Source organism: Aaosphaeria arxii, assembly GCF_010015735.1.
Source record: "Aaosphaeria arxii CBS 175.79 unplaced genomic scaffold BU24scaffold_5, whole genome shotgun sequence".
Classification (NCBI taxonomy): Eukaryota; Fungi; Ascomycota; class Dothideomycetes; order Pleosporales; genus Aaosphaeria; species Aaosphaeria arxii.
In genome coordinates this window covers 402,863-426,828 of record NW_022983478.1, presented here as the reverse complement: position 1 = coordinate 426,828, position 23,966 = coordinate 402,863, and the positions used below count along the sequence as shown (strand labels likewise).

The following is a 23,966-nucleotide window of genomic DNA, read 5'->3' as shown; positions in this document are numbered from 1 at the left end:
CATGCTTGCTTACCTCTCTATCGCTGGTCGGGCCGAGCCGAGCCAGGCTGTGTCACGGGCAGATGCGACTGGGATTAGGTGGCGGGCGGGACGGGTATGTACCTGCAGAGGGATGACCGGTCATGTTTCATCCACCCCAAAAACAAAGAACAGAATTTGGCGGTGAGAAGCTGTCCTTTTTGATTCAGGTATGGTGGGGGATTGAGGGGTCAGAAGGTTTGTAGATTTGTCGTGCTTGCCTACCGCTCAGGCACCTTTTGGGGGCACGTTTGTTTGGTCGTGGTGGTGGCGACGTTGCTCCTATTCGCTCTTATGCAGAGTATGTTTGGATGATATCAATATTGAGGGATGGCTTTGTACATACAGAGGGTAGACCACCTGGACACCTCTTCCAGCTTCGCGGATCTCCGAAGACCTGCTCTAGAGTGCATTGCTTCTAGTTGCGAGCGCTCAGGCCTCCGCAACTTGCTATATCAGACTACATTATGTCCTAGTCCGCAGTTCAAATCTCTTTTGAATTTTCGCATATTCATGCTGAAGATTATCACCACACCAGCAAGGAGCAACACATATCCCGCACCGTTCCCCTTCAGAATCACAGACTGGGCACGCCTTTGCTTCGTTCACGCCTTTGCTTCGTTGCAATCAAATCATCGTTTGTGAGTTTGAGTTTCTTTGATCTGACTCTGCGGTGTGAAGCAAATACAGACTGACGGTAACCATCACAGGTCGCGGGCCAGAGACAAATCACATATTCAAAACCGTACCTTCTACACAACCACTCTCGAAATGTCCGATTCTGATGAATTTCTCCGCTTATACGCGCATGAACGCTCGTCTGGCGCGATGAAAATCATCAACTTGACCCAAAACGAATGGCGGCGTCGCGGCGATGAGTCCGATCCGTATCTTGTGTTCAAATTCAGCGACCCGGTAACAGATTATCGTGGCATAGTGGTCGGATGTGCCAAGGACGTCGACGTGCACCTCCCAAAGCGAAAGGGCTTTAGCCGAAACCACTTCGCCTTCGCCTTCGACGACCAACATCGACCAATAGTACATGACTTGGGTTCTAAAGTGGGACTAAGGGTCATGTACAATGCAGAGCCAGGATCTCGTCGATCGGGTTTCAAGTTTCTACTTCGAGGCCCTGCAGTCTGTAAACAGTCTTATTCAATTCTAGATATCGGTGAACTTAGGAAGTTTAGGGCTGTTGTGTCGCCTTACGATAACACCTCGCCAGACTATATCGCCGGAGTGTCTGCATTCCGCCAATGCATGAAACAACTCTCTGATGCTCGTGATCTGAGTCATCTCGAACTTACTAAGAAAGGAAAAAAAACGCCGCGACCATCCAGATGGCAAACAGCCCGGCCAGACAATGGCCCAGTTCTTGTCAAAGACGAAATCGGCAGAGGAGCTTTTGGAATCGTATATTGTGTTTGGGATGCGACGACGGGAAAAATATCCCATGCCTTGAAAGTACCCTTGAAACCCTTCGACCCTTACCGTGCATCTTTATGGAAGCGCGAACTCAAAATCATGGGATGTGTTAAACATGTAAGTCTCGCATTCTTACCCCCAATGTTGTCAAAGATAGCCGTATACCTATTGTCCACGGCTTTAGGAACACATTGTTGAGAGTGAAGTTTCCGACCCGGACCCATCGTCGGGCCAACTGTTCACGTTGAAGATGGAGTATCTTCCACTCGGCTCTCTTCACGCACTGCCAACACCCCTCACACCTTCCGAGAGAATGGAAGTTCTCTGTCAGCTCCTCTCCGCGTTGGAGTACTTACATGGAAAAGAACCCCCAATCGCCCATCGGGATATCAAGCCAGACAACATCCTAGTTGCTTCCCGAGGCCCCAGCGGTATCCATGTCAAGTTTGGGGACTTTGGACTTGCCAAAGCCGAAGAGAATTTGCAGACATTTTGCGGCACACCGGAATATCTTGCCCCAGAGATTCCGGTTGGTCGAGACACCACTGCCAATGACACATACACTGTGGCTGTAGACATCTGGTCTCTGGGCCTGGTCATCGCGAAATATGAATGTGCTGCCCCAACCTTCCCGAAGAAGTACACCAAAGACCCCAAAAGGTGGGCAAAGGTAGTCATTGCGTACTTCAGAAGGGAACAGGAGAAGAACGGAAGCAAATTGCTCCGTTTTCTCTTGGACACAATGCTTGTCGAGAATCCGGATGACCGTAAAGATGCCGTAACGTGCTTGGAAGGAGCTCTAGCTCTCAAAAAAGAAATCAGCAGAATAGGCACTCCCACGCCTTCAGTCCCAAGCGCAGTTACGCCTTCAGGCCCAAGCACCGTCATCACCCCTTCGATTTATGGAACCCCAACGCCTTCATTCCAAGGCACTGAACTATCCATGGTTCCTACAGGAGCAAGCGCTGCGACTGTCAGGTCATCCGAAGTACCGACAGAATCCAGGAGTCACAAGAGGAGTCGACTAGGAGAACCCCTCTCACGACCGGCCCTTCAACAGTCTGATATGGCTGCGACTGCAGAGGCTGAAGATCATCAACTCAGCGAAGACGACCATTCAGATAATCCGAAGGCGAGCAAGCGGAGGAAGGTTGGAGAAGGGTCAAAGGGATCAAGGGTTTAATGCCCACCACTGCCCATTCAAGGGTCACGTTGGCGAGGACTTCAGGGTGGCGATTGGATAGGTAGTTGCAAGTGCTCTTGAATGGATATCGTGGTCAGCTCAACTCAGTTCATCCTGTGTGCGTGCGTTCATGAAGCTACTGTGTATGTAGCAGTCGGTTAGCCTGACATGCTTGTCAGCCCTCTCCCGGTTGTTGGTGATGATCTGTTTATCGATAAGCTAGCGTGGTTTAGTCCCATTGACTCCCGTAGCAATCTAACCTCCTAAGGGCATAAACCCTGATTTTCCTCATGGATTCGGAATAATGCTATATCGGCCAATGATAAATGTACAAAGCACGAGTATTCGTTCAATGAAACTCTTTGGCCTTGCCTTCCATACATTCCTAGGTACCTAGCTGCTTAGGTAGTCGGTTTCTATTGTCCACATGTCCCCACCAAAACAGGTTAGGGGGCCTCCGTTTGAACGCCGCGCTAAACTCACCACTCTGTGCAGCGGGATTCCTTCCCCTTACAAGGCACACAATCTTATTCTACACGCATTACCCTCACAATGTCCTTCGCCGGCGGCGTTACAACTCCTAAATTTACGGTTGCAGAACTTAAAGCTCTCAACAAGACCCAGCTGGTTCAGTTTCTGCAGAGTCGCCACTCCCATGGCAACGTTTTCGAAATAAACGATGTTGAGGGGCTTCGAGGACTATCAACGAGCGAACGAGTTGAATTGGGGGAACATATGAAGTGAGAAGGATTCTGATATTGTTTGCATCTATCTATTCATCACTAATGTGTATTTTGGACAGGGATGCCTTCGAGATCGCGGCCTCGACACGAAAACTCGACGTGGACGAACTTGTCGCGCGCTTGAGGAGCATAGCAGATGGGCAGGATGGCTCTACGGGACCTAGGTGCTTACAATCGCCATCCGCGTCCTCCGGGTCAAGCACATCCTCGATAAACTCTGTTGAACTCCTTGAACAGGAGGGAACAGCACGCTACAACGAGCTCATCCGAAATCTCGGCAGGCCTGTCGCCTCGATCGAGACTTTCTTGCACTTCTTGATCGACCCTGCAGCCAGCGACGAACCCTTCCTGCCATGGTGTTCTGACACAACCCCGTACGGACGAAGGAGCAGAATAAACAACGTGTTTAGTCTGCAACTTGACCGGTGGTGGGAATTCCGCAAATGGCAGTTGGCCAACCGGGACACCCCTGATGCTGATGGAGGATTCCCTGAGTATCTGGCATCATCACGGAGGATTGATGAGCACGTGGGAAACAGAAAAAGGCTAGCTGAAGAGTCATACGATGACGACGAATTGTGGTTGTGGCAAGGGATGCGAGAGCGTCGACTACTCCCTAGTGAACAAGGGTTTACTGCCTACAAGGAGGCAGTTAAGAGACAACTCGCACCCCACAACTTCAAACGGTCTCTACAATTGTTCAAAGACCCACGCCGCCAAACCGAATGGACGACATGGCTTGAATACCTAGTCTACGAGCAATGGTGCTTGGAACAACAAAATGCCTCCGTGGAAAGTGCGCGGACACAATATATTCATTGCCACGAGAAACTTGTCGACGCGGGGAATTATCTGTACGGCTATCACACGAGTCGCCTAGATGAACAGTTGGCCACCATGAAACCTGACCTGGAGATGGCCAAGAAAATACTCAGTGACTACATCCGTGATACGGACGACTATCGGTGCAAGGAAGAGCGTGCCCATGACCTGAAGAACCGAGTGAAGTGGATTATCAGTGAGGCCCGTAAGATGAAGACCGATATGTTGCAAAAAGGCAGCACAGCGGGGAGAAAGTCAAACATCAGGAAGAGCAAAGATCCAAGCCATCTCGCTGATGATGATGGCATAACCCCCCAGCCATGGTCTGAGAGAACGAGACAGGGAGTTGCAAAAGCAAAAAGACGTGCAGATCAGGACAGTATGCCGGAGCAACCTCGTCGGAGCCATCGGAAACTCACTCAAGGTCCTTCCGCAACCCAGGGCGTGGAGTCGTCCGCGCGCGAGAAACAAGGTTGAACGATCTATGGGCGGCACAGTGGGCTTTGACTGCAATCAGGGTCTCTCCGATTCCTCTTTCTTACTGTCATCGAGTCTTTGTCTGGGTTTCTTTTTCGCCTTTGTCTAATTCGCCGAGTGGCTTGACTCTATGCTTTCTTGGGCCACACGCCAAACGATTTCACGAAGCCCGATTGTGTTAAGGAGCATCTCGGCTTTCTGAATTCTGAGTCTGTCGTGCTGCAGCGTGGGATAAAGAGCGTCTGACGCTCAACCTTGGTCCTATGGCTGTGGAGGGGATAGTAGCGAAGGCGCGCCTAATCCTTGCGAACCCTCTGGGAGTAAGCAAAGAAGGATAACGCCTTTGTTGTCCTCACCAACTGAAAAGATAACGGCAAGACCCTCGTTGTCCTGATGTCGGCAAAGATTTTACCATTTTCTTTTTCAGTCATTTCGAATATTCGGTTTCTACCGCTGCACAATGCAACAATACATGATGTTTGGTATTTTGTATATTATTTATGAGATATTAATAGGGTATTCATAGGGCATTTAGGGCATTTTCTATTTTATTTATAAGATATTTATAAGGTATTTATAGGACATTTAGGGTATTTGTAGGATAATAGTATTCTGTTGGTCATTCGTTGATTGTTTAATCCTACTCCTATGGAAAAGGCGTTGCGGCTGAGCGGACGTACAAAGTGTTTGGACTGGAGGGGGAGATCCCCATCAACTCCTATTGGCTTGCCCTTTGACTTTCGATGCAAAACATACCCCCGCGTTGCTACTCACCAATATCTGACTCCAATCTTTGCTTCCGTACTCCCGTCCCACTTCCTCGATTGGCCGCTAGCAGTTCCTCGTCCCCTGTATGTATACACAGCGCACGATGGTTCCCTCAGGACAGGGTTGCGGGCTAGCTTACATTCCAACCGATGAAATGTTACCCAAAAAGGTAATCAACCATCCTTCTCCCCCCACCTCTTCGCGCTATGGACATCCCTCACGCGGCCTGAATACAGATGGTAGAAACTCCTTTGCACGCAAGCTCGCAGGGCAGAAAGCGTCCGAGCAGGTGGAGGGGAGCACTTGGATATTTACCGAGGTCGAGATCCGAGACTAGTTGGGATCAACGAACGAACATGAACGAGTCAGTCCTGTCGAGCTACCCACCAACCACCTCGCCTTTAATGATTACTAGCCAGCGAGACACACAACGCAACCTAATTGTTCGAGTGCCTGTCGCACGGCATCTTTTGGTGACAAATCCACGTTGTGCTAGAAGGGTCGATGGCGTGCGGCTGTTGGATCGGAATCGTAGGCTACCCGGGCGGCGGATTGGGATTGGGTTCGATTGCCCCTCGGGTACTCGTCGTACGTCACGAGCTGGCTTTAGTTGCTACGGCTGGGTGAGGTGGGGTAATTGACGGTTTTTATATAAGTGGAATCAAATGGCGCGTCCAGCTGAGAGTGATTGTACATCTTACCCTTCGATCCTCTTTGTCTTGAGTTTTCATCGCTGGCTGAGGAATTAAACGTCAAAGAAAGAAAAACCATTGGAATTATTGAGTCTTGATAAAAGCTACACTAGGTACTATATAACGTATCGATTCATATACAACAGTTCCATTCTCGAGAACCAACGACTAGCAATTCATTCAAGATGGGCCTCGACTGGAAGGTGTTCCAGAACACGATCAACGGCAAGCAGGAGACGACGCAGCAGAAGCGCCATGGAGTAAACCCAGCGACGGGCGAAAACGGTCCCGAGGTCCCCGTCTCCACGAAGGAGGAGGTCGACCGTGCGATGAAGGCAGCAGCGGACGCGTTTGAGAGCTGGAGCGAGGTCCCATGGGAAGAGCGCAAGAAGGCCGTTTTGGCGTATGCGGACGGTTTGGAGGCTGAGAAGGAGAACTTTGCGCAGGAGTTGACGAAGGAGCAGGGAAAGCCCGTGAGTATCGATTCCTTTCAGTGATCCAATTGGGTACATACAGGAGGCTCAATGCTGAATTACCGAACAGCTAGCCTTCGCACGAGCCGAAGTCGACGCAGCGCTCCACTGGATCCGCACTGTCGCTACCCTCGAGCTCCCCGAGGAGACAGTGACAGAGGGTGACAAGGAAATTGTCGTCCGCTTCACACCACTCGGTGTCACGGTCGGCATTGTGCCATGGAATTTCCCCATCCAGCTCGCTGTCGGAAAGATCGCTCCCTCCGTCTTGACCGGAAACCCAATCATCGTCAAGCCATCACCATTCACGCCTGCGTGCGGCCTCAAGCTTGCAGAACTCGCTCAGCAGTATTTCCCTCCCGGTGTCGTCCAGGGATTGTCTGGTGGTGATGACTTGGGCCCTATGCTTACGTCCCATCCTACCCCTGCTAAGATCAGCTTCACTGGATCGACGTTCACGGGTAAGAAGGTCATGGAGAGTGCGAGTAAGACTTTGAAGCGCGTGACATTGGAGCTGTAAGTTTTCCCAATATTATATGTTTCGCGGATGCTGATGGTTTATGCAGTGGAGGAAATGACCCCGCAGTCATTCTCGACGACGTGAACATTGATGAGATTGCACAGAAGGTTGCAGGCCTTGCATTCTTGAACTCTGGACAGGTATGAGAAGCTAGAATCCTTCCTTATGATATGAAGTCGCTAATCACTCGTCAGATCTGCATCGCCCTCAAGCGCATCTTCGTCCAGGAATCGATAGCAGACAAGTTCCTTGAGGCCATGGTCAAGGCAACCAAGAACTTCAAGGTAAGATCAATTTGCTCCCTTTCTACGAATCTCCACTGGAAAATCTAACATACACAGGTTGGACCGGGAACGGAGCCAGACGTCTACCTGGGCCCCATCCAGAACAAGATGCAGTACGAGCGCGTCAAGGGCTTCTTCACCGACATCGAAAAGGAGAACTGGAAGGTCGCTGTCGGAGGCAAGAACCCCGACGGCCCAGGCTACTTCATCACTCCCACCATCATCGACCGACCAGACGAGAACTCGCGCATCGTCACCGAAGAACCATTCGGTACGTCCTCATCCCCTCCACCCTCCCCCTCCCTGTTATCCACACCCACTAACAGAACCCCACCCAACAGGTCCCATCGTCCCCTTCCTAACCTTCAACACCGACGCCGATGGCATCAAGAAAGCCAACGACACGTCCATGGGTCTCGGCGCCTCCGTCTGGTCCAGCGACCTCGAGCGCGCCGCCAAGGTCGCACGCAAGATCCGCGCCGGAAACGTCTGGGTCAATGCGCATCTCGAGCTCGACCCAAGATTTCCATTCTCTGGCCACAAGGAGAGCGGCATTGGATCTGAATGGGGCATTACTGGGCTGAAGGCGTATTGCAATACGCAGACGCTGTACTTGAAGAGGAAGGAATGAGCTGGCGATGAAAGCGAGGGGGGGTTGTATTATGAGCATTGAAGTTACTGATTTGAAAGCGGGAATGAGAATGAAATGAGACATTAACTGATTGATTTGTTGTTGGGCGCATTGATCGTGTCTTGCGTGTTCGCGAAAAAAAGTAAATGGCGATCTGTTGTCGGGTATGCATTGGACAAATGAAGGTAAATTGTACTAGCCCGTTGCGGAGATTTTGATGGATAGAACACATCAAAAGCAGATTGAACGAACTGTATCTCTGTTCCTTTCAAGGGTAAGAACAAACGATTAGGTACAGATATCTTCACAGCAGATATGTCAGACTAACGGATGGAGGTAGGTGGTCACGTAAATGCAAGGGTGTTGATCGGTTAGTGTAAAGGTAAGTAGTGTGGACAGCCCAGGGACAAGTTGAGAAGAAGAGAGTTTCACTATGGAAATTACGTAGCCTAACAAACAAATAAGAAGACAAGTCGTGTGCAGAATGCAGTCAGCGGTAGGTCACGTCGACGTCGAGATATTCCAATGTTGAAACGAAACATATCCAAGCATGCCAGAACAATCACCAACTCTCGCGTTATTGTATACGGGTTCCAACGAAGTATTCCAAGCCAAACCAAACCAACTAGTCGTAGTCGTAAGTCGTTGGGCTTGGTGTTCTGATCCGTAGACGATGCGTCCTCGCTGCATTGTTGTGTCCCCGCCTCGGCCGCACTGTTGCTTGACATCGCGTGCATGCCTTCATTGAACAGTGGGGCCATTGCAGCAGATAGGTTCAACTCTCATTGCATCTTGGACATTCTGCGTGACCTTGGATTTTGGGCCACCAGCCGTCATGTTGGCAAGATGTTGTGTGAGTCTGAGGGCGGCTGGCTTGAGGAGAAGTCGAAATCGCGGATTGTTGTTGCCGTTTCTTTCCCTCTCCATTATTTCGCCGCCATCTGATGTTGTACTCTTCCTCTCTTAGCCCTTGTGCCGTGCGCATGGCCGCCTGTTGCTGTCTTGCTGCTTCTGCTGCTTGGCGTAGCCATTTCTCTCTGTGCTCCCTTTGGCGTCTCGCTGCTTCGGCCGCTTCACGTTGGCTTTCTCCCCATTGCTCCTGCTGCTGTTGACGCAACTTTTCTCTTCCCGCATTCTCCCTTTCTCTCCGAAACCGATGCATTCTTGCCTGTAGAGCCTTTTCAAGAACTTGTATCTCCACGTCGTCCCTTGAGTCCGCAGTGTCGAACTCATTCTTCGAAGTTCTCATCGAGGTTTCCACAGTCGCCAATGCCGCTTTTTGATGATATAGCCGCCGTTCCTTCATGTCTTTCTCTATCCTTCTTTCCTGCCTCTCCCTATCCTTACGGTCCTTCTCTTCTTCAGTATCTTCCGCCGTCTTATATATGGGCGCCAGCAGCCATGCACTCCAACTGTTCTTGTATGCCTCGTCTGCCGCCTCAGCTTCTAGGATGCTTTCCAGATCTTTGATTTCTTGTTCCAATCGCCGAATCACCCTCTTCAACTCAAAGATCGACGACTCGAACGTCATGTTCATTACCCGCCATTTTGTAGCACGTTCGTGTTTCGACTTGTGAATCGCGGCAACCTTCGCGGCAACCCGTGTGGCTTCGCTCAAGGGTCCCGGCGACCGGGCGAAATTCGAGTACTGCTGCTCTGTTGTGTGCTGCGAAGACTCGGCCGTTTTCCCTTTGATGGAAGGGTAGATGAGGTCGTATCTGCGCCGTTCATCCTCGTTGCTCAGCGTCTCGTAGGCTTTCGAAAGCTACCACCAATTAGCACCAGCATCTATGATTTGGCAGCGACAATGATTGGTATATCCCCTGACTAGTCTTGAGCAACTAGTGAGTATCCGTGTACCTTACCCTTTGAAATGCTTCGGTAGCGTCCCGCTTGGGATTACGGTCTGGATGGAGCTTTAGTGCCAGCCGCTTGTACGATCTGACGATTAGCGCCAGTTCGGCAGTTGGATCGACTTCGAGTATCTGGTAGTAATCTTCGGTGATTGCGGATGGAGCCATGTCTCGTGAGTCGTTGGTCGTATGTCAAGTTTTCGGCCTTGCAGAAATGCAGAACTAGGGAAAGATTGATTCGAAGGTCAACACGGCTGCACCAGACATCCGGTGTGAGGGAAGATGGCGGGGCTCGACTTTGTGATACCACGTGACCTTGAAAAAGGAAACATGCCGCGCCATTTATAGAATCTGCTGGGACAATGAGCGTACTATTTGTTGGCTCGATATCTCAGGTTCGTCTTGAAGTAGTGCCCTCTGTCGGACGATGCCAGAGGCTTCCTGCCTAGCTCATACTAGTGAGACCGGCCACATACCAATACAGCCTTATGTAGCCTTGCAGAGGCATGGAGACAGGACATTCTGAAGAGGGTCTTGATGTTCTACTAATTTCCACATGACCCGTTTCATCTACAATATCGAATCTGCGTAAATAACATCTTTGTCACTATACTTTCGGCAGTAATCCCCTCTTGAAAGCATGTATAAGGCGAAACCCTATCCACAAATGACTAGGCTTTGTGAATGACCACAGCTACGGATTACGATCCCACCATCGCCCTTCACGCTCATCAATCATAACGAAAAAAAGAAAAAAAAGAAACGAAAAATCTTGTCAATCTTGCATCCGACACGTTCACGTCGCCCTCACCTTCACCAACCATCACGATGGACAGTAGCGTTGCTACTCACTTACCCCAGACGCCACATCTGCGCCACACTAGCGCACGTGGCAGTGCGCACGGTACAGGCGTATCCCTGTCTTCACCGTGTGCAGTTGTTCACTCTAGGAGGTTCACCATGTGCTGCGTTCGACACCTTCGACAGAGAACCTTCCCGATTAGGAAGGTTAAATTCTGAGAGATGGGATGACTGTGAGGGAGGATGTTTCGGGGGTAGATGACGTATGATGGGTGAGGATAGGTGACATTGAGGGTTTTATTGGTACTTGAGATGAGTTTTTAGTGGTTGCTTCTATTGGTTATTGGTTTTCGTCGTTCCTGATGTCAGAAGGTGACATCTGTTAGTATTGGTACCGTGCCCGTGGTTGACATTAGTGTCGTTGTAGGTCATATCAACTAAATATACGCAACATCTCGGCCCTACACATTATGGTATTATAAAAATAGAAATTTAAGAAGCCAATCCCTAAGGTGATTATCTCTGAATAGATCTCATGGTACATGATGGGGCACTCTGTGGTAGTGGGTACGATAGCTCTTGGTGGTGGGAGTTGGCGATTATGTCAGCAAGCTTAACTCAACATTCACTATCCTCAATGTTGTGTCTTGTACCTCTTCATCTCGTCGTAACCGACTTATTCGTCGTTTCGATTAGCTGACTCGAATTTCTTCGTATCAAAACATCATGATATCTCGAGCTACCAAGCGAGGTGATAAGCCTGTAGAAGTACTTGTATACTCAGCAGCATCCCAGCCTCTTGCGGTTAGAGATAGTCAAGAACATACTCCATAATCAATCAATCTAACCTCGCGACACAAAGGCTCACCGTACTCAATTATCTAACGTTGGGTCTTTATCCACAGTGGTACGATGCAGGTCTCTGAGTGCACAACAGCATTGCAGTCCGTCGTTGAACTGCGCAACCCAAGGGACTGGAGCGGTACAACCTTCCCTACCCAGCATTCTCGTCCCAGTTTCTCCCCTCATCGTTCCCCGGCACAACAGCACCGGTACATGGTTCGCAGCCAGGCACCCCATGGTCGAATGACCGCGCATAGCGAAGCGAACGTTTACATTGGAATTATGGGAGCCAATCTTGCTGGAACAAGAAGGTCGTACAGATAAGCCAAGGCCGGCTAATCTGGTTCAGGCATCTGCAAAGTAGGTTCCCCATCTTTTACGAGAGGAAGTCGATGCGCCTTCGTGAGTGCCAATTTACCAAGCACCATCGGGGTATTGGCTATCTGCCTGGGTACCTGGTTGCCAGGAACCCTTGGTGTGACCGCCTGCAACTATATATTGTCGTCATGTCTCCAGAGCTCCCGGATCTTTTCCTTCGCCATCGCCACCTCCCCTTTCTCCCACTTCTTCCTCTTCATTGCAGGAACCTGCTGCGACAAGACCTTCAGCATGGTGAACAATTGGTCGCGAGCCGCCTCAATGGCTGGCGCTGCCGGTGTGATCAACACTGCCTTCGCCGTCCCCATGGTCAACCGAGCCACCTCGGGCGATCCTTTTGCCATTCTCGACAAGCAAGAATGGGTCAACCCAGACAACATGACCTGGTCCGACTGGAAGACACCCCCAAACACGAATTGGGCCGATCCCAAGCGCAAGGGTTCTAAGCGCAACTTCAACATCGCCATGGTTGCTGTTGACTACCCTGACCAGCCGTTCGTTTTGACCCTCCCAGCCAAGTCTGACATCTTTGGCAACCCCCAACCTCTCGCTTCAGGACTGAAGCGCGAGGACGTACCGAACTGGTACCGTGATTTTCTGAACAAGCCTTCAGAGATTAACAAGGGCCATACTCTGCACGAATATTGGATGAGTGACTCTGCGGGTCAGTATGGAGTTGACTTGACCGTTTTTGGAGCGTACCGTTTGCCTAGCAACTCCTACCAGTATGGAATTGACGATGAGGAGGGCGGTTTCAATCCGGGTGCTTGTCCTGAACCAGGTCCTTGCTCCGTGGATCTCCGCACTGATGCGCTGGGAGCGTGGCGCGCAGACGTGGGCAACGCAACTGCGGACCAGTTTGAGCTTGCGTTCATTCTATCTGCTGGCCAAGACGAGTCATCTACATGGCAGGAGTTTGGAGAGATGAAGTTTGCGGGTCCAGAGGATGTTCCCGAGGAGTTTGGTCCTCCTGGAAACAGCACCTTGCCTAATTGGGCCAAGACCCGATATGTGAATTGGACTTCATGGGCGGCCGCCTCCACCATCTGGCCCAACGCAGGCGGAGGTTCATCCACCCAGGGCGAAAGCTCTGGCCTGGCCACCTTCGCTCACGAGCTTTCTCACTTGCTCGGCATTGGTGACAACTACAACAATCCGTACGGTGTACCTGCCCGCAGAGCCTACACTGGCCCCTGGTCCATGCTTTCTCGTGGTAGCTTCAACGGACCTGGAGGACCTCACACCCGTTGGCAAATCCCTCCAACCGCAGGTGGATCCATGGGGTCTCTCCACACCGTTAGAGATAAGCACCAGATCGGATTGCTTCCTACGAGCAATATTCTACAGATCGACCGTGCCGCACTCGCAGATTCTGGTCTGGTGGTTGCCGAGATCACCGCTCGTGCAGTAGATCCTGGAGTGAACGGAATAATTGGCTTCAATGTATCCCTCCCGAAAGATCTGTCTCCTGCCTGTGACACCAAGACCGATCCGCTCTGCGACGGCGGTAACTACAACGCCTACAATGTTGAAGTCATCGACCGCATGGGAGCCGATTCTTTCTGCCCCGATTCCGGCGTCATGATCAGCAAGAGCAAGAACAGCGACCGCCAGCAGCCCTTCCAATGGACTATTGATGCCAACCCTCAGGACATCAACGTCATTGATTTCTACCTTCCCAACGGAAAGCCGAAGTATCTCACCATTGGCGACTACCGCCAGCTTGCGGACGCTCTGTTCCACGCTGGCACACGTTCCGGCAGCAAGTTCGAGTTCGAAGACGAGGCCAACCGTCTGCACTTCTACATCGTCGACATCAACCGCAATGACAAGGGCGAGCTCAGCTACACCATCGGCGTCCGCTCCCTCGACGGCAACGGCATCAGCAAGCGCGGCCTCAAGCTCGACAAGCCCGTCCTCGCGACCGAGGGCTACTCCACCAGCCCAGCATCCGGCGTCCTCTACACCGTGGAACTCAAGAACAAGGGTAACTACAAGAAGAACAAGGACGCCAAGGCCCAGCATGGCCAGGACCTCGAGAAGTACCTCGAGTACGACGTCTTCCGCGCCAAGGTCGAGATCGACGGAAAGGGATGGAAGGCCGAGGTTCCCAATGCGCTGTCCACCGCGAAGAACGGCGAGAAGACCAGCGTGAAGATTGCGGTCGCTGCGGGCGAGGGCGCGAGCAAGGAGGCGACTGTCAAGCTGACCGTTTCGTCTGAGTCTGATCCTAGCAAGGTCGACACTAAGACTTGGAAGGTCAAGTTGTGAATGAAGCATGTGAGGAATGATGATGATAATGAATAGTATAGCGGATGGATAGTACTAAAGTAATACAATATATGTATCTTACTACACTATGGTTCAAGTGCTTTTCAATTCTTCTTCCTTGGATTGCCATGTGATGTTCGTGAGGTAAATGGGAATTGGATGTGACGAGCCACACGAGATCCTACCAACAATCGCAGTCATCTTGTCCCGATCGTCATGATGTACCAACAGAGCGGCTTCAAGGGCTCTCGATGCAAGATCCTCTCTCCTTGTGGACTAAAGGTAGTGTTCTGTAAGTTGTAATGCCTCAATTGAGATGTAGTGTTAATGCCTAGGTAACTTTCCCGTTAAGGAAGGGGATGTAAGTGGGCTGCATTGGTGTTAATTGACGATACGTAGGGTGATTTATGAGAAAATCATAGAATGGTGGAGGAAATCTCGCATTTTCTAATTAAAGATAGGAGTAATTAATAGTATCTGGAGTAGCACAGGTACGTACGGGGCTGGAGATGAAGGGTGAAGTCGGAGAAACGGGGTGAACAACGCCGGTCGAGAAACGTCGGATGGAGGCGTGGGAGAGTGGGAGGCTATGACGTGCCCACCCAATGAACAGCGGGATTCCTCCACGCCGCCCGTTAAGTCCGCCAAAAACCCAGTCCAGCCAGCCTCAATCACTTTTTACTCTCCTTCCGAAGGCTTAATCCAACGCCCAGTTGTATCCTATTTTTCCTCACCTTCTTCTCTTCTCGTCCGTACCCGGATCAGCATTACGATCACGACCTGACACCTTTCCTATTCCCACCCTACCTTCCCCTGCCCCTCACAGCCTCACCGTCCCTCCGACAACCCTCGCACGAAAGTAATCCGCCCGCGTCATCACACGTACAGTACTCGTAACCACCCTACCTTGGCCTAGGCACCTAGCATCGATTACAACTATATAACATCCAAGCGACAGACGTTCCCCTCCTCTCGAGGCGAACCGTCCGTTGCTTACCCTCGCGACTGCAAAACTGACACCCCCAACCACATCCCCGCTGCACAGGCTGCGGTACCTACTCAACGCCTCGCGCCTCGGCACCAGACGAACGACCCTATACAAGACCGTCGGCTTCACCGGCGCGGGATACACCTTCCTCGCGCTAGGCACGCCCATCCGACTCGATTCGAAAGAGAACAGCACGATGGCAGGCGACGCCGTCGACGACGATGTGAGAGTGCAGACGCAGCAGAGTCCGCTCGCGAGCCAGCGCGCGAAGGAGGAGGGACAGGCGCAGACGGGCAGGTTTGCGACGTGGTTTCCTCTCGGCGCGAAGGAGGGCTTCAATCAATGGGTAGGTTTACTCTTTTTCTACGGTTGGGTTGAGGATGGGGCTGACATGTGTATAGTGGGCTGGTCTCTCGCCTGAAGCTACGGAGCATCGCGTTTTGTCGTTCATACCGTATCTGCAGAAGCCGCCGACGCACACGCAGACAGGGTCCGCGCCCGTGTCTGCTGCGCAGTCGTCTACAGACGTTGCGTCGAAGTCGGAAGAGCATACGACTACGAATAGCATCACAGATCCTTACGGCCCGCGGAGGTGGAACTCGGAGATGGTGGAGCTGAGCGGGAAGGGCCGCGCGCTGAATGAGTTCTCGGTGGAGAGGATAGGGGAAGAGGTGGAGAATAACTTGGTGATGGTGCACGGCTACGGCGCGGGACTGGGATTCTTCTATCGCAACTTCGAGGCCATGTCGAGAGCAGAGGGATGGAAGGTTTTCGCGCTCGACCTGCTCGGGATGGGCAGGAGTAGCCGGCCTGCGTTCAAGATTCATGCCAAGGACAAGGAGGGCAAGATCAAAGAGGCGGAGAATTGGTTCGTCGATGCGCTAGAGGAGTGGAGGATCAAGCGTGGTCTCGATCGGTTCACTTTGCTCGGCCACAGTCTGGGTGGTTATCTCGCAGTCGCCTACGCACTGAAGTACCCCGGGCGCCTGAACAAACTGATCCTCGCATCCCCCGTCGGCATCCCAGAAGACCCGTACGCAGTGAACGAAGACATACCCGCCGAACAGGACTCAGCAGCCGCTGAAATCGCACACGACGCATCCGTGACGGTGAAGCACCAAGGCGACAACAACAACTTCCTGAACCAGCGCGAGAAAGCCGACGAAGTGCCCGACGGCAAGCCCCCACGACGACGTCTACCCGGCTGGTTAAGCTACCTCTGGGACACCAATTCCGTCTCGCCCTTCGCCCTCGTCCGATGGAGCGGTCCCCTAGGCCCACGCCTCGTGTCGGGCTGGACCTCACGACGCTTCTCGCACCTCCCGCAGGAAGAGGCGCAGGCCCTACACGACTACAGCTATGCGTTGTTCCGCCAAAAGGGCAGTTCCGAGTACGCGCTATTCTACATCCTCGCGCCGGGGGCCTTCGCGCGCAACCCGCTCATCCGACGCATCGAGGGGGTGGGACGACAGTGGATACAAGCGCACGACGCCCCCACCGTCGACGGCGACACCCCCCCGCCAAAATCATGCAGCAAGTCCTCGAAGCCGTCCTCCACCGTTGCACCGTCATCGACGCCCGCCGCACCAACGCAGCGCGAGCACGGCATCCCGATCGTCTTCATGTACGGCGACCGCGACTGGATGGACGTGGCGGGCGGGTACGCGGCGGAAGAGAAGATCAAGCAGGAGCGTGCGCGCATCTTGGCGACCGCGACGAAGGAGGAGCGCGAGAGGGACCAGGGCGAGGCGAAGGTCGTGATTATCAATAATGCGGGGCATCATGTGTACCTCGATGGGTGGGACCAGTTCAACAGGGTCATGCTGGAGGAGATGGAGGATGTGAAGCGGAGGGAGCGACAGCGACTTGCTCGATGATATATGATACACAGACGTGGACTTTGGTGGTTTTGGGGGGAGTATTCAACATGGGACGGACGGTAGGGACGGACAGTCATCTCTACTACTTACTTACGAAGACGGCGCTTGAGGAGTTCTTTTTTTCCCACACGTCAACGCACAAATGCAGGCATATATAGACCGGAGGCATCCATTTCCCGCGTAGAACAACACTTTCGCCAACGCATATAGCATTCAAGATACAATCCAACGTAGACATTTATCGAACACACGAATTCCAATCTAGACTCTCCTCTATATAAATGTGAACGTGAACGCAAACACATGCTTCCCTCACACACAGTACTTCTCCGTACATACATAGCCACCTACACCCACCCGCCACGTCGAAAACACTTAGTCGCTTTAGGTACTTAGTTACTTAGCTAGAACGAGCAACGGCGAACGGATCCTCGGGCGCCCTCCCGCGGGGTCCAGGTGTGTAAGGCTGGAGACCATCTATCAATGTCCATCATTCTATAGTTACGCACTAAAGAAGGGAAAACTACTCATGCGGGTAATGGGACGGGGATGGTGTGATTTATACGGTATAGCATGCAAAGCAATCGACAGGGGCGGAATGACGGTGAGGGAGGGGGGGATGAGGATTGGGGAGTTTCCTGTTAGAGGAAGGGGATGTATGAAAGTTTGAAGAGTTAATAGTGTATGTGTGTAGTGTGTGTAGTGTGTATGTATGTGGTGGGTGTTAGGGGATTCAAGTTGCCAGCGAGATCCCGGTCACACCGCATCTTTGGCAGTTCGCGACTAAACCGGATCGGGGGTTAGCGTGTGGCCTGGTTCGATGCAACTGACTGGCATCCCAACTCTGTCTGTCTTAGTCTTCAACGAACCACGACGACGACGAGAAGTCCTGAGTGTACGAGGCGAGGTATACAATTCTTCCAACCCCCCGCCCGCCCGCGAGTGCAGGTCGTTTTCATCCTCCAACACGTCTTGCTAGATAGGAGCATCGTGCTTCTGGTTGAGCATTGATAACGAGTTGTGCAACGCCGTACGAGTAACGTCACATGCAAGTACCACGGCCTCACACCTAGCAGGCCCACGACAACTCAATGGCGACCTCGCTGGATCACATCGTCAAGGGCACTCCGGCACCGAATGCTGAACAGGTCCGTCAGCACATACACGAGGAGGAGTCTACGTCGCCATCACACACTGCCTACCCCTCAGGCCAGCCCGACCAACCGCCTGCCTACTCCTCCACATATCCATCTCAACCCACAACCCACTCGACATACGCAACATCACAATTTGCAACCAGCCATGGCCTCGGAAACCCACCTCACGATGCAAATGACCGGCTGGCATCAATCAAGACACCGCGGCCCGCCCACCTCTACAACGATCCGACGTCACTCCTCCCTTCCTCCCCACCGCAGATCTACCTCAACCTCCTCATCCTCGAAGCCAGCCTGCGCTCCCAGTACCTCACGCTGCGGGCCCGCCGCCGCCAAAATACCTTCTTCCTAACCCTACTCACCGTCTGGATCCTCTACTTCGGGTACCTCCAATGGCTGCGGCCGCGCGAGGACGGCAAAGTCGGCGGCTCCCAATACTGGCTGATCAACGCGATGCAGATGCTGTGCCTCACGACGGGCGTGCTCACCGCGATCCTGTTCTACGCGATCGGGCAGTGGGAGCGCGGGGTGCGGTGGCCGCGCCGCTGGGTCGGCACCGCGAACCGCGGCCTGCGCGGCATGAACGTCAAGATCGTGATCATCCGTGGCAGCTGGATGGAGGAGGTGATGTCGTGGCTGGCGTTCATGATGCCGTTTTCCGGTGGGCTGTGGGGCGGCGAGACGGCGGGTTCGTCGTATCATTACATCAACCTCGCGCAGGAGAAGAAGAACGATTTGTCGTCTGGGTTGCCGAGGCATAGGATCTTGGAAGACGGGAAGGAGTATGCGGAGGAGGATATCGCGCCCGGTGGGGACTTTATCCACTTGTTGTTGCTGCCGAAGCCGTTCAGCCCGGACTTCAGGGAGAACTGGGAGTTGTATCGCACGGAGTACTGGGAGAAGGAGAACGAGCGGCGCTCCGAACTGCGGAAGCGCGTCCGTCAACGACAGCGAGAGATCGCGCGCGCAGAGGGCGGCTGGCTCTGGTGGACCGGCTGGCGAGGCTGGAAGCGCGCCCGCGGCGTGAAAGGACGAGCCGGCGACGTCGAGAAGACGGGCCACCACCACGCTCACCACCACCACTCCCGCACGCACTCCCTCTCCGCAACCAACTCCCTCAAAGACCGCAAACGCCGCGCCAGCACCATCCGCGGCCGCGACAACAACACAACCATAACCTCGCACTCCCGCAACTCCTCCCGCAGCGTGACACCCTCCGCCGCCGACCTCGAAGACCGCCTGCGTCCCGCATCCGAGTCCCGCGAGCGCCGCTGGAGCACCAGCACGACTGGGTCCACCGCAACCGCAGCCTCGTCTTCACGTCCGGCCCCTCGCGCGGCACCCCCGCTCCTGACGTCCAACTCCTCGTCGTCCACCGCGTCGACGTTGACCCAAGGATCCGCGCACTCGGCACGCCAGCCCCCGAACGCCGCTCGCCGCCCTGTCACCCCCAACGACGCGGCATCACAGTGGCAGAGCAAGCGCGCGAGCAGTCTGAGTACGAGCGAGAGTCTCAGCGAGCGGGACGACGCGCAGATTGCTGCTGCTGATGGCAGTGAGGGTGCGAGGCCGGCGGTTAGGAGGAGGACGAGTAGAGATGGTGGTGCGGGCGCGGGCATGGCTTAAGTGACGTTTATTCTGATGAACCTGAGAAAGGTTGAAACTAAAAAATGGCGTTTTTGGCATGGGCATTTTGCATTTTGGGATGAAGAGATGAAGGTGATGGGACGATGAAGGGAATGAAGGGAATGATGGAGGGGAAATGAATCGTTCTGTTGCTTCTTTGTACTTTTAGGAGGATTTTTCTCGTACACATTTACGAGATGAGCATGTATGAGCGTACACTTTTTTTTCCTTCAATGGTATTTTCTCGGGGGTCTGGGGGAATGAAAGAGTCGAGTGAACGAATTGCATGCATGGAAGGAAGGTATAGCGTAGTTGAAAATATATTTCGTACACATCAACATCGAAACATCAAAATGCTCAAAGAGGTTTAGGAACAGAGCTTGGACGTATCGCACATCTCCACATGTCTCCATAGGTGCACACGCACGTGCATAGATGCACCTACCACGTGCCTTGAAGACGACAACCACAACCGCAACTATCACATACGGACACTGACCACTAGCATCGCAGACAACCAACCAACCAACCAATCAACCCCTCATGTCGATAAACATCACACACAAGTGATTCTCCACATCACTAAACATCACGCCTGCAATGACGGGCGAGACTTTCCATTCCCCAGCTTATGAGAGAAGCATCTCGCGATCGATGTTCCGCGGGGTGTGGGTATGAAGTTTGAGATGGTGGAGATACCGGGTACGATTGATGGTGGATCGATTGATTGTATCGGTGCTTGCTCGCGTCGTCGTGGGATCAGGGTTGACGTGAGGGACAGGGTGTGTGATTATCTTATCTGATCTCGGTGGAGAGAGTGTTGTGGATGATGGATGATGATCAATCGAGGGAAAGTACAAAAGGGGCCTAAGAAATTGAAAGCTGTGAGATCGTAAGGGTACGGGAACGCACGTGTTGAGACTACTGTGTGGGGAGATGGGAGGGAATATCTGCATGTAAGGGGCTTGATGGGTTTGATAGGTCTGTTTAGTATGAGATGGTTGTCAGGTGTCTACTGGTATTTTAGAAGTTGATGTTGTGACGGGAAAATTGATTGGGCAAGCAGCACACTTCGGTATTGAAGATGTGACATTTTTTTCCGACGATTTATAGGCTGAATAAATTGATAAAAAATGGTTAAGTATTAATTCACTTGTTGGGGGAGAGTTGAGGTCCGAAAATACCGAATTCTATGTCGTCACTGCGTTGTTCTACTGACCTAGCGAGAGATGGCACAAATCCATGGCATACTTCCGGGGGAGCGTAACGCATGCCGTGGAAACATGCCAACCAAGAATAACACCGATCGTTTTGACATATCTTTGGAAGTTCATAGAGCAGCGGCGAAGTATTTGAGAACTTCTCTTTGTCTGGCACACGCGTGGAACAATATCGAATGTGGAAACATGAAATGATGGATCCGAGCAAGCAATCTTTCCATCACATGTCTCGATTTTATCTGCGAATATCACGAAATGTTTGAAGCTAGAGGTCATCTGGTATGTTGTGGTTGTAGTTCATACAAACTTCTGGTAGTTTGACCCATTCCATTTTCTTTCAACGACCATGCAGGCTGCACAATGCAGTATGCACAGTGAAGCAGCTCGAAGTTTGCCTTGCCACGGCAAGCCTTTCTAACCCTGCGTTCCGTCTGTTATAGAATGGGTATATATTCCACATTTCGACATCTACAAGACAGCATCTCCATTCGGTGAATCAATATCTGCTTCCACAGACATATCACCACTCAGTCAACCACACACTCCCTAACATTACATCACTTTACCATTCGGTAATCCGATATCTCCCTTCACACCAAGATGTCACCAGACCCCAGGACCACCACTTACAGTGACGGCACAAACAGCGCCTCCTCAGGAGAACGATACGATGACCGAGACCTGAGCAGGCCCGCTCCGCTCCGACCATCACAACTTCCACATTCCCCACCGTACCATCCACGCGGCTTCGACCGACGACGAGAACACTCTCCCCAGTCGATCGACACCGCGGTTCGATACATCCCATCGGAGCCACGCTCGATCACTACCCGAGCACTCGAAGGGTCATCTGCTAGGATCCCTTCCTCATCATCTGCCAGGATCCCTTCCTCATCATCTGTCGGGATCCCTTCCTCATCATCTGTCGGGATCCCTTCCACATCATCTGCCCGGATCCCTTCCACGTCCAACCCGCCATCTCAGCGCTGGCCAGGGAGCCCACGAGTCGACCCGCCCATCCGTCGACCAAGCCATTCCCACCCTCCCAGCGAAGCCGACAATCCACCTTCAACCATCCTCGATCGCGAGGCAGAGCGCCTCCGACTCCTCCTCAACCTCCGCGACCACCAAATCAACACAAAGGCCGACAACCTCCTCAACGGCATCACGACCGACAGCATCCTCATCGAAGACGTCCGCCCCGCCGGCCAAGCCCTCATCTCCCGGATGCCCTGGCTCAAAGAACAATACAACCGCCAACGCCTCCGCATCTCGAGCCTGGCACCCGGCGCCCGGCGAGCTTCAAGCGGTCAACTCCTCAGTCCTACTACGCGGTACATCGTGACGGGTCGAGAAAGCCCAGGCGCACTGCGTCCTTCGACAGCGGCGCGGCATCCAATTCGCGCGTACGCTCCTGCTCCTTCTCCCCGTAGCGTGTCGGCGCACACGCTGCGCGACACGACGGCGAACTTCCGCGCTCAGTTCGAGACGAATGCGCACTTTGCGGCGCTGGAGGCGCTGTTCGTGGGGAGGCCGGATATCGTGGAGGAGCTGCAGGATCTGAGGGAGAGGTGTGGGGTGGCGTTGGAGGGAGGGGACAGGACGCCTGTTGCGGGTGTGCGGTCGGTGAGCATCAACAGTCGGGATGTTGTTGAGAGTGTTGAGAGTGATGCCGCGTGTGGTCAGTGTCGGTGGGAGTGAGGCTGACCCTTGATCTGGTGGAGTGGAGTGGCCTGTTGCAATGACGGAGAGTTGAGTTGGGCGTGGGGAGAGAGCAGAGGGATGGTGAGATGGGTTGAGGAGTTGATAGGTGGTCATATACGGGAGCGTTCATTCTTGTATCTAGTGCAACTTGATCAATGACCATCATCAGTTTTCTCGAAAGATTGTTCAAAAGGTACTTCCATGCGTGAGTGAGTCAACATTGCGAGTGTCCGTGGCTCGCCCCGTCAAAGTCACGACTTCAAAGTCACGGAGAACTAACCGGCATCTGACATCGAAAATGACAGTAAAATGAGTGTGACTAGTAGTATAATTTGGACGTTTCCGAACGCGAAGGCAGCCCGTTCTAACCCGTGATTTCAAAGCGAGGCGAGAAGGCCAGAAGTCAAGTGATGATCCTCCATTGCCCGCAGAAGTCCAGAACGAAAGGACGGCTCATTACCGCCTCAACACTGCTCAGCTGGATTCCACCCCGGAGTCTTAAGGCGTCGAAAGATGCTCGTGGACGGGGCCCAGAATCCAGATGTCTTGACGCATTATACACGCATGATCAGGAAGTTGCCCAGACCAGACACTTCCCCACCGAAATGGTCAAACCTAAACCAAGCCCCCTTATATCCGTGGCGAACGACCGTACCCCAATCCCGAGGGACACTCCCTTGTCATGCGCGCCTAGTGCAGCGAGCTCATCAGTGGGCTCACTTACCGCTCAAGGACAAGACATGGCGTTAGCATACATGCTCAAGACGCGAACTATTGGCGGCGTTTACAGACGGTTGGAACTTGGAACGTCTGGCTTGCCACCTCGTCGAGCCCTTGTACGATCTATACCAGACCTGGCTGTGTGTTGGAGTATGGTAGCCAGTCATGAGTTCAGAAACCAAACAAGCTCTGTTGGTTGGAGATGGAGGGGTTTGCTTGGACACTGGCGGGTCCACTCGTCCCTCGGGGTGCAGAATGAGGGATGTTGTATGGACCGGAGTCTGACTGAATCATGCGACGCGGTCTGACTGATCCATTGAGCTATTGATTATCCCAGTATATCGGGTTTCGGGGTCCTTCCCATACATAACGCTTCACATGTGCATTGGAATGGAAATACACATAATACTGTCCTTCCAATGCACAAACTCATTCACGATCTAGTATTTAATGATTCTGCAGCCGTCACAATATTTTGACGCATTCGTA

General features: G+C 52.7%; 9 protein-coding genes across 9 annotated transcripts; 8 read left to right on the top strand and 1 right to left on the bottom strand.

Annotated features, from left to right (window-relative positions):
• Positions 1–789: 789 nt before the first annotated feature.
• Positions 790–2,780, top strand: BU24DRAFT_492930 (kinase-like protein; the record flags this gene model as incomplete). The annotated part of the gene is made up of 2 exons (XM_033533925.1): positions 790–1,560; positions 1,628–2,780. The coding sequence occupies 2 exons, from the start codon at positions 790–792 to the stop codon at positions 2,624–2,626; spliced, it is 1,770 nt and encodes a 589-aa protein (XP_033382587.1). The 3' UTR covers positions 2,627–2,780.
• A 398-nt stretch (positions 2,781–3,178) lies between these two features.
• On the top strand, positions 3,179–4,668 carry BU24DRAFT_463053 (uncharacterized protein; the record flags this gene model as incomplete). The annotated part of the gene is made up of 2 exons (XM_033532076.1): positions 3,179–3,366; positions 3,429–4,668. 2 exons carry the CDS (start codon positions 3,179–3,181, stop codon positions 4,666–4,668), a joined length of 1,428 nt encoding a protein of 475 aa, XP_033382586.1.
• Positions 4,669–6,313: 1,645 nt separating this feature from the next.
• On the top strand, positions 6,314–8,036 carry BU24DRAFT_441825 (aldehyde dehydrogenase-like protein; the record flags this gene model as incomplete). The annotated part of the gene is made up of 6 exons (XM_033530474.1): positions 6,314–6,601; positions 6,672–7,117; positions 7,168–7,261; positions 7,316–7,405; positions 7,463–7,676; positions 7,747–8,036. 6 exons carry the CDS (start codon positions 6,314–6,316, stop codon positions 8,034–8,036), a joined length of 1,422 nt encoding a protein of 473 aa, XP_033382585.1.
• A 446-nt stretch (positions 8,037–8,482) lies between these two features.
• On the bottom strand, positions 8,483–10,306 carry BU24DRAFT_451353 (DnaJ-domain-containing protein). The gene is made up of 2 exons (XM_033531095.1): positions 9,902–10,306; positions 8,483–9,801 (listed from the first exon to the last, which is right to left on the bottom strand). Exons 1-2 carry the CDS (start codon positions 10,055–10,057, stop codon positions 8,812–8,814), a joined length of 1,146 nt encoding a protein of 381 aa, XP_033382584.1. The 5' UTR covers positions 10,058–10,306; the 3' UTR covers positions 8,483–8,811.
• A 1,440-nt stretch (positions 10,307–11,746) lies between these two features.
• BU24DRAFT_441824 (M6 metalloprotease) lies at positions 11,747–14,270 on the top strand (the record flags this gene model as incomplete). The annotated part of the gene is made up of 2 exons (XM_033530473.1): positions 11,747–11,771; positions 12,165–14,270. 2 exons carry the CDS (start codon positions 11,747–11,749, stop codon positions 14,180–14,182), a joined length of 2,043 nt encoding a protein of 680 aa, XP_033382583.1. The 3' UTR covers positions 14,183–14,270.
• Positions 14,271–15,166: 896 nt separating this feature from the next.
• On the top strand, positions 15,167–17,114 carry BU24DRAFT_212262 (alpha/beta-hydrolase). The gene is made up of 2 exons (XM_033521948.1): positions 15,167–15,516; positions 15,572–17,114. Exons 1-2 carry the CDS (start codon positions 15,367–15,369, stop codon positions 17,045–17,047), a joined length of 1,626 nt encoding a protein of 541 aa, XP_033382582.1. The 5' UTR covers positions 15,167–15,366; the 3' UTR covers positions 17,048–17,114.
• Positions 17,115–17,914: 800 nt separating this feature from the next.
• On the top strand, positions 17,915–20,187 carry BU24DRAFT_423256 (Spo7-domain-containing protein). Its single transcript, XM_033528199.1, has one exon. The coding sequence runs from the start codon at positions 18,142–18,144 to the stop codon at positions 19,831–19,833; it is 1,692 nt and encodes a 563-aa protein (XP_033382581.1). The 5' UTR covers positions 17,915–18,141; the 3' UTR covers positions 19,834–20,187.
• Positions 20,188–21,577: 1,390 nt separating this feature from the next.
• Positions 21,578–23,071, top strand: BU24DRAFT_451350 (uncharacterized protein). Its single transcript, XM_033531094.1, has one exon. The coding sequence runs from the start codon at positions 21,654–21,656 to the stop codon at positions 22,752–22,754; it is 1,101 nt and encodes a 366-aa protein (XP_033382580.1). The 5' UTR covers positions 21,578–21,653; the 3' UTR covers positions 22,755–23,071.
• BU24DRAFT_481654 (uncharacterized protein) lies at positions 22,962–23,785 on the top strand (the record flags this gene model as incomplete). The annotated part of the gene is made up of 1 exon (XM_033533187.1): positions 22,962–23,785. Exon 1 carries the CDS (start codon positions 23,168–23,170, stop codon positions 23,783–23,785), a length of 618 nt encoding a protein of 205 aa, XP_033382579.1. The 5' UTR covers positions 22,962–23,167.
• Between the last annotated feature and the right edge of the window lie 181 nt (positions 23,786–23,966).

What these genes read in the sequence shown, in the direction of transcription:
- BU24DRAFT_451353 (XM_033531095.1), bottom strand. Translation starts at nt 10,057, where the DNA reads ATGGCTCCATCCGCAATCACCGAAGATTACTACCAGATACTCGAAGTC. An exon ending in CTACCGAAGCATTTCAAAGG is followed by an intron (nt 9,802 to 9,901) that starts GTAAGGTACACG and finishes AATTGGTGGTAG; the next exon opens with CTTTCGAAAGCCTACGAGAC.
- BU24DRAFT_212262 (XM_033521948.1), top strand. Translation starts at nt 15,367, where the DNA reads ATGGCAGGCGACGCCGTCGACGACGATGTGAGAGTGCAGACGCAGCAG. An exon ending in AGGAGGGCTTCAATCAATGG is followed by an intron (nt 15,517 to 15,571) that starts GTAGGTTTACTC and finishes ACATGTGTATAG; the next exon opens with TGGGCTGGTCTCTCGCCTGA.
- BU24DRAFT_423256 (XM_033528199.1), top strand. Translation starts at nt 18,142, where the DNA reads ATGGCGACCTCGCTGGATCACATCGTCAAGGGCACTCCGGCACCGAAT.
- BU24DRAFT_451350 (XM_033531094.1), top strand. Translation starts at nt 21,654, where the DNA reads ATGTCACCAGACCCCAGGACCACCACTTACAGTGACGGCACAAACAGC.